Source organism: Leptonychotes weddellii, chromosome 11 (genome assembly GCF_054177405.1).
Source record: "Leptonychotes weddellii isolate Sample4059 chromosome 11, ASM5417740v2, whole genome shotgun sequence".
Taxonomy (NCBI): domain Eukaryota; kingdom Metazoa; phylum Chordata; class Mammalia; order Carnivora; family Phocidae; genus Leptonychotes; species Leptonychotes weddellii.
Genome location: NC_138379.1, coordinates 77,460,463 through 77,469,719, shown reverse-complemented (window position 1 = coordinate 77,469,719; position 9,257 = coordinate 77,460,463). Strand labels below are relative to the sequence as shown.

The 9,257-nt window shown below is 38.8% G+C and overlaps 1 protein-coding gene across 1 annotated transcript; it reads right to left on the bottom strand.

Moving 5' to 3' along the window:
• Positions 1-1,136: 1,136 nt before the first annotated feature.
• LOC102732398 (olfactory receptor 8B4-like) lies at positions 1,137-5,302 on the bottom strand. Its single transcript, XM_031037773.2, is given in 2 exon segments — positions 1,137-2,055; positions 5,289-5,302. Coding segments are annotated over 2 exon segments (933 nt in total).
• Between the last annotated feature and the right edge of the window lie 3,955 nt (positions 5,303-9,257).

Here is a 9,257-nt window from a genome sequence, read left to right as displayed (position 1 = left end):
CCCTTACTCAGCCCCATTATTCTGGCCACACTGAGTCTCCATCCTCCCATCTCTGCACATGGGTTGGTCTGGCCTGAGATTTACCTTCCTGCCTACACTCAGGGCAGTTTATGAGGGTGTATTCCTTGAAATCTGAACTATTAGATATAGAATAGCAGAATCTTCAACAGAGTAGTACAGAGTGGACTCTGGCACTCAAAATCTGGATCACTTCCAAGTTTCCCTGCAAGTAAAAAGTGTAATATGACTCCTCTTTCTTCCTGATTCTCTAATACTTAACTGTAATACACACACACACATACACACCTACATACACATATTCCTAGAGACAATAAAATCTAAACCTACTTTAAAGAATAAAAGAATTTTCCTAAATGCCCCATAATGTACACAGCATCTTCAGGGCAGGATAGAGGTAGCAATTGACATAATCACATAAATCCATGGAATTTCTCCTTTGTTCTTGTTTTCAGCCTTAGCCTACAGAGACCAAGAAATTGGCCCAATTACAAAACCGCCTACGCCATGGTTACATTCCAAGCCCTAAGAGTTCTGAAACTTGGAAATGAAAGATTTTAGTTTTGATTTATCTTTACATTTCAAACCATGTAAAGAATTCTTGTGCAAGGCCTTCTCTTGTGTGTACATGTATGTATATGAGATGATTTATGATCTCTCTCAAGAAGCTGGGAGACTATCTTACCTATGGCACCAAGGTATCTACATTTGGTCTTTGGTAAAGCTGTTCCCATAACTGAAGAAAACAAATTCACTCTCTTGGACCCTCTTTAGCATTACTTGCTCCCTCTCCCAGCCAGAAATGTTGCTTGGACAAACCCATTTAGCCTACCAAGGAAAGGATGGAAGGCCTGGAGCCTCATATTACTCATCACTTGGGCATAGTATAGAGTCTAGTACACAGTGGACACTTAATAGATGTTAAATTGCATGCAATGGACCAATTTAAGTAGTACAAAATGGTATAATTCTCAAGAAGAGTATAAGCAAGAGACTTCCAATTTGTAAAGTGGAGAGAAGCCCCTACTTGAGAAAAAAGATGGAAAGTTCTGCACCTGTAAATAAAAAGATACTTGAGTATGATGCTTACCAGTAATTAAGTGATACCAACAGAACCATCAGAAGAGCACTCTTCTCAGGGTTTTACCCAGGGCGAATTTCACATCCTTATTCCTCAAGCTGTAGATCAAAGGGTTAAGCATGGGAACCACATTGGTTTAAAAGACTGAAGCAAGTTTATTCTGGTCCATAGATCCAGGAAAAGAGGTTGTTAAATAGGTAAATGCCCCTGATCCAAAAAACAAAGCAACAGCAATTATGTGGGAGCCACATGTGCTAAAGGCTTTGGACCTGCCCTCAGCAGGAGGAATATGGAAGATATTAGAGAGAATCAAGGCATAAGAAATGAAGATGCTGATACTAGATATTGAAATGACAACTCCCACAACAATAAAAAATACCAGCTCATTGACATGGGTGCTGGTGCAGGAGAGCTGCAAGAGAGGGAGAACTTCACACAGATAATGGTGGATGATGTTGGAGTTACAGAAGGTCAGTCTCAACATGCTTCCAGTGTGGGCTATGGCTCCAGCAAACCCTATCACATATGAACCAAACATCAACAGAGAACAGACCTGAGGGGACATGGTGACCGTGTACATCAGAGGGTTGCAGATAGCCACATAGCGATCATAGGCCGTTGATACCAACACATAGCATTCAGAATTGACAAAGAAACAAAAGAAAAATAGTTGAGTCATACATCCCACATAAGAGATTACATTTTCTGACACAAAATCATTCAGCATTTTGGGGGTAAACACACAGGCGTAACAGAGATCTATAAAAGACAAGTTGAAGAGGAAAAAGTACATTGGAGTGTGAAGGCTAGAATGCAGCCCAATTAAGGTGATCAAGCCCAAGTTGCCCACCACAGTAAACACATAGATCCCTAAGAACAGGAGGAAGAGGGGTAGCTGGAGCTCTGGTTGTTCTGATAATGCCACTAGGATAAACTCAGTCACTGAAGAGTTGTTTCTCAGTCATTCTCTTCCAGGGAGCTCTCTGTAGAAACAAGTGATAAAATACATAGATTGATAATAGGCACAAGCATGACTGATGGAAGACGGCTCTAGAATATGAACCAGTGCATGGATGTCCTACCTTTTCACTCTCTTTTCTCATCTATGCCCCCTCCCCTAGTCAAGTTGTTGACAATGTTCCTGTGACTATATCTCAGCTCCCCTGGGCTAGAGTGTGTTCTTGGGCACAAGAATTCTGTCCCTCTTGAGAGGTGAGGAGGTGAAATACCTGCATTGATTGTCCAAGAACTATCAGAAGGACACCCCAAGAGCCAGGAATACAACCTGAGCCCACAGGCTTAGGCTCTGAGAGAAAGGAGCTCTCACGTCCCCCATTGTCTCCACCCATTCTCTGCCTCCCTCTCCCACTCTGGAGAGAAAGCCAAGAGTGTCCCCTACTGTCTCTACACACCCTACCTTCTTCCTCTAAGCCCCTCACTCCATCTCACATTTAAGTCAGTGTTGAGAGCAGGGAAGGGATCAATATATTCTAGATGTCTTGGTTGTGGGTTTAAAAGAAAGCCATCAGGGAAGATGGGATTCAGACATTTACTTTCCTTCTCCCTGTCCCCACTCAGTGCTGGACCTTATGCAATCTTTTTTTCCATTAGCCCAAAGGAGAAAATGGTGTTCATGCATAAAGCAGGCAGCCTCTAGTGTTTAACTATTCTGATTCCCTCAGTGCTGAGAATCAGACCTTTTACAGACCCCAGTCACCAAGGTGCTCTGGGAATAGACTAAGATTTCTGTTTGTGGATTTTTCCAGATGGTCTACACCAACTTCAGGAGAAAAAAAAAAATAGCAACTCTCATTTTTACCAGAACCTCAGCTGGCATATCAGAGAAGTTTATGCTACTTGATGATCTCAGGGGTCTGCTTAGACAGAGTTTCCCCTGGAATTTCTCAGAGATTTGTTTCTATAAGGAAGGAATTGCACCATCTTTGTTTATAGTCTGGATTACCTAGCATCTTGGGACTCAGGTGTTCTACTCAAACTTCCCTATTACTCCAGGGATTTCATGCCATTCACTGCTGAGTGTGGGGCTCATCTTTCTTCTCCATTAACTCTTGGCACTTAAGCTTGACTTTAAAGGAAAATGGCCTAAAACTTATTTTAGCCACCATTTCCAAATATTCCAAGGGAGTTTTGCTATGTAGAGAGCACCTCAGACAAAATGTTTCTAACAGCCTGAGCTGCTCAGAACAGTGGAGACACCACACCATCACCACCACAAACACCACCTACCCTCAGCTCTATTAAGGGCCACAGACACGCCTTTGCTATATATAAGGAGATTAAAATATAACAACACATATGCAAGGAAGCACACACATACACCTGCATAAAGTTACTCTATGGATGTGTGCCGGCCGAGATGTAATAGGAGATGTACCTAAATGTTTTAATCCTGTCATTCTCCAGATGATAAAGCTGCTCTCCATATGATCTGCTAAATGAATATTCTAAGAAACATTCAAAGGCATGTAAGCAACTGCATTTGTAAGTTAACTGAGGCTGCCTAAAATAATCCCAGTTTTTCTGGAATAGTTCTGATTTACATCTATTATCCCTGTATAATTATTAATAGCACACTCTCTCACTCTCAAAAATGTCTGGATTTGGATAAGAAATTATATGGTCACCCTACTGAAAAGAGCATAAGCAGCTATTCAGGTCCTCTGGTCCCTACTTCTCCTAGACCCACTGACCTCCATCCCCATTCTGACTGAGGGAGTATCTCTCTGTCTTTTACCCTCCTTGCCCTCAAAGTTCTCCTTAACTGAACCTACTCCTCCTGACCAACCAATATTATATCTTCAGTAGACTTATTTTCAAAAATGGGAAGGGCACTTGCTGCAAGCTGTTTCTGATTTATACCTACCCAAAAACTCTAAAGCAAAGAAATACAAACCCTAGCTACCTGTGTAACATAGGTGGAACGGGAATAGAGGGAGAAGAATTATGTAGGTACAAGGATTAAACATTGGTACAATTTTACATTGTAACCATTGGTATAATGGTACAACATTGTTGAATATCATTGTTTATGGTACAATAAATTGATTAGTAATATTTAACAAATTTGGACATATACATATGTCAATTCTACTCCTAGGTGCATACCCAATAAAATAAGTACACATGCTATCTAAAGACAAGAAGTGGGGGCGCCTGGGTGGCTCAGTCATTAAGTGTCTGCCTTCGGCTCAGGTCATGATCCCAGGGTCCTGGGATCAAGCCCCGCATCGGGCTCCCTGCTCCGTGGGAAGCCTGCTTCTCCCTCTCCCACTCCCCATGCTTGTATTCACTCTCTCACTGTGTCTCTCTCTGTCAAATAAATAAAATCTTTTAAAAAATAAATAAAATAAAGACAAGAATTTTCATAGCACCATTATACATAATAACCAAGAACTGAAAACAACCCATATGTCAATCAACTATAGACTGGATAATAAATTGATATTAATAAAATAGAATTCCATATAGCCATGAAAGTTAATAGCATAAAGATCACAAACCTATTATGAAGCAAAAGAAGCCAAGCACAAAAGAGTACATACTTTATGATTCCATTTATATGAATTTCAAAAATAAGGAAGCTAATCTGTGGTGTTAGAAGTCAGATAGCAGTTATTCATACTTGGTCTGTCAGAGGCTATTGACTGGAAAGGGATATGAAGGATGCTTCAGGGTTGTTGACAATGTTCTGTTTCTGATAGGGGTGCTGATTACATGGATGTGTTCAATTTGTAAAAATTTATCACGTGATATCCTTATGTTACACTTAAATGTTAAAACAAATTGAGAACAAAAGCAATATTTTAATAAATAATCCTGACAAACTACTTCAACACTAAAATTACTAAGAATCTTTGAGCCATTATTCCCTAATTTGTAAAATGGGAATTTATTGACCTAACAACTCAGTATGGTAGCACACGCAAAAAAAAACACATCATTTTTATTTTTCATTCATCTTGTGTCTCTTAGAATAAAACTCCCTTTATTTCTTATATAAAGGGAGAAAATCAAGCGGTAAAATAATTAATGTATATGGAGCAACTATAGGGTGCCTGGCATTATGCCATTATGTTGGATGTTTTCTGATGTAATATTTTATTTATAACAACTATACAATGCGCATGTGTATGGAAGATTGTTTTGTTTTTTCCAAAGATGGCCATACCTCTGTATGCACATGCGTGCGCGCACACACACACACACACACATCTGGCATCCCACATGTTCTTGGTACAGTAGGACTGACACTCCTCAAATAAAGAGATGGGATCTATGTTCCCTACCCTTGCATCCAGGCAAGGATTTGGGATTTCTCCAACCAAAAGAGCATGGCAGAAGGGATGCTTTGTGACTTCAAAGGTTCAGCCCTAAAACGGTACAGCTTTTACCTCCCTCCTTCCCTCTCTCTCTCTCTCTCTCACTGTCCCCATTCCCCCCTTTCCACTCTTATTTCTCTTTTGTCATCCTCTAGCCTTCAAGACAGTTATATTGCAACCCCCCGGCCTTGTCTCAAGATATACTACAGGACAGCAAGTTTATGGTCATTTACCCAATATTAAGGGGGTGTAGAAGCCCTCTAGGACCTGTATGTTAGTTGATAGACATCAGGGGAAAATACTCAAGGGAAATGGCCCAGGGAATTTTTAGTACAGGTTTGAATTACTTAGTCCAGTTCCCCCTTACTCCTCAGAAAATCTCCTTTTGTTTCCATATTAGATGTTTCTCGTTTATTTTTATGAAGAAAATAGGTATTTCTTTTTAGTATAATTTCATATCCACTGTATTTCCCCCTCTTGAATAACAGTTTAGCAGATGTGTGGCAATGGCCCAGCAATGAAAGACTAAGAATTATCTCTGTTCATTAGAGTAGAAATCAACTTACTCATTTATTTATCATCCAGTAAGTATTAAGGCCAGCTATTTCCAGCACTCTTGCAAACTTTATACTCAGACAAATCTCCCCTGATAGAACAAAACTAAGAATTCTGGGTAAAATATAAAAATCATTTATCTATTAATGTTTGAGGTGGCAGAAACTAAGTGAATTCCTGTGAGAGCAAAAGATAAAAGATAAAGTAATAATTCAGAGGGATACACAGCACTGGACCTGGAGTTTACCCTTGGGGAACTAGTAGACTCCCTATGGCCCAGAGTTGGGTTTTAATTGAGTTGCCTATGCAGAACATAAGAGATAAATCCTGGGATAAATCCTTTCATGACTAAACCTTAGAAGCCTGGGAGTTTGGAACCATTATTAACTTGTAATACTGGATCTCCAAAAGGAAACATCTTCCATGGCTAAATTAGAGATATTAAAAAAAAAAAAAAACCCACATAGGAAGAAGGCAAAGATATGTGTCTAAGTTGTCCTTGGCTCTGGGAAGAGAAAGAGCTAAAATATCCCCTGAGAACTTCTAACAACCTATGCATTTCAAGCAAAAAAAAAAAAAATCATATTACAAATATAACAAAAAAAAATATCCTCTCCGGAAAATACAAGTTAGCTCCAGATATCAAAGAATTTCCCCAGATAACTATCTGGGGATCATGAACTCTCAATGAAAAGCACGAACCAAACACAAAATAAGCTACCAGAAATGAAAATCATCATTAATGATAAACCACAAGCTACAGGACCAGATCTGCAAAATTATTAGGCTTATCAGGGACAGAATACAAAATAATTTATTTCATGTGTTAAAAAAAAAAAAAGAAAAAGAGCAATTGAAAGTGTAATGAAGACCCCATCAAAATTGACAGGGCAGATTTTTAAAAGAATCAAATATGAATGTGTGAGACAGCCTATCACACACAGGTGAAGAGATAATAGGTACACTGGAGGGTAGATCTAAAGAAATTATCCAGAAATCAGCATCAGCCATAGGAAAAAAACTATGAATTAGAGATATAACTTAAGAAATGTAGAAATAGAGAAGGTCCAATAGATACAGAGAAAGCATTTGCCACATTCTAGGGCCTGTGTTTTGCTCTAAGAATAAAGCAACAATCAAAACAGACACAATTCCTGCCCTTTCAAATATATAATCTAGATATACACCTAGATACCCAGAATAAACAGATACTTGTGCATAACTAACTAGAAATGTTAACTGTCCAGCATTAGTACTCCTTTTATTTTGGGAATCTGCCCTTATGTGAGCCTTGTTTGGAACCAGACTCAGCCTCCTGTGAAACTTCCCCAAAGAACGTTAAGACTGAACTCAGCCAGTCAGATGTTTCCATGCAGGACTCTAAGTCTGGGACAAGTGACACAAAGAAACAGGAACAACTTACATTTCATTTTGGCAAAGACAAAGACAGTAAAACTACCAATTGATAACGTGTTGGGTATTGGTAGTGCCAATAGAAGCAACCAATGCAGCCTAACCAGATGGTTCTGTGGTATAACTTGGCTGTGATTCCACTACCTGGCTTCCCCCTAGATCCTGCCTGGCTCCAAAATCTGGTTCCCCAGCCTCCTCTAAGAGTCTGTTAATTACCCTCAATTTCTTGCCAGTTAATTCCATCTTTTGCCAAAATTAATCAGAATCAACTCCTGCTGTTTGCAGTCAATAACCGTGGCTGGTATAATAGGGACTGGACATTCAGGGAGCTATAGACAGGGAGTGGAGACAGGGAAATCATTCAGGCTATGGGACAAATTTCTCTTATCCCCAGGATGACTGCAGACACATCTACCAAAATCACCTTCTTAGAGGGATCTAACAGACTCCCTCAAAGTTTTGCTCTATTTTGAATGATTTTTCCCTTTTCATGGAAATGTTCGGATATGGTTTGAGGATAAATGAATAAACATTTCCAGTTCCACAGATTATTCTTCATACTGCTACACAAAGTTTTTAAAACTTTCAATTCTTCGATGACTCCTCTTTTTTAATAAGCTTCATTACACTGTTTAGTAGAATGAATAATAAACTTCTTTGCTGGCTAAAAAGAAAGGTATTCCATGAATTATCTGGCCAGCTTTTTTAATGCAATGTGGGCCATAGCAAAAAATAATAATAAAAAAAGGGATTATATTTAACATCTAAGGAAGCTTATGACACAATGATTATTTTTATTAATGATTAAATAGCTAGTATTTGTTTAAATTGGGCAGTGTTATGATAGGGTTCTGTTTTTCATGGACTCTATTTTCACTTTATTGCTTTTGATAATTTCATATGAAATCAATACATGGAATAGCTTTCTGCACACTTTTTAAAACTTGGGAATGATTTTCCCCTAAAAAAAAATCATTATAGGGTATTCTAGAAAGTATATCTTTAGTTTTTTTAACAGGTTATTTTGTGCTAGATCTTTATTCAGAAGGGTTCTCTAATTATTACATTGTTACTATGGAAATATACAATCTGTTTTATGATATGGTTTTAGAAATGCATTGCTATTAGGCTTGAGTATAAGTAGAAGGTTACCAGCAGAGAAAATCAGGAGGACATTCTGAGCAAAAGGAATCACAAAAAGAAATTAAAAGGCCATTAGAGGGAAAAAAGCACTGCAAATTTGGGGAATGGCAAATGATATTGAGACTTGAATTATTGTATACATAGCAGGGAGGGATGGGATATAGTTGGAAAGGGTTAGTGGTGATAATAAATAATATCTTTCTTCCACTTCTGGTTCCAGAATCAATTGAGAAATTAGACACAGAAGTCAGAAAAAAAAAATCCAGCTTTATTGCTGATAAAGTTGAAAGACCCAGCTTGGATGTACAGTAGGACCTTATAATTCCCTATGGCACATCACAGACTAAATTAATGAATACAGGTCTAAACCAAGCTGGACAAAAGTTGGATTCTCTTGTACCTATGAAGGAGAAGGTTTACAGATGGAAGAGATGAATAGGAATCCTGAGAATGTGCCTGTCCTAACCAGAAATGGGGCTAGGGGCCATAGGCTCAGCCACGCTGAGCCACATAAGTTCATTCTCCCAATTTCTCATCAATCCTATAAACCATCCCTTTCTTTTGGGTTAGAGTGGGGATGGTAAAGGGGAAGAGATAGGGTTGCTTCTTTATTTACCCACCTGGGATGTAGAGACTACTTTCCTAGGGAAAGAGAACTATAAAGCATAAATGAGGCTAGAATGTCTAGAGTTGGACTTTTGATAAAA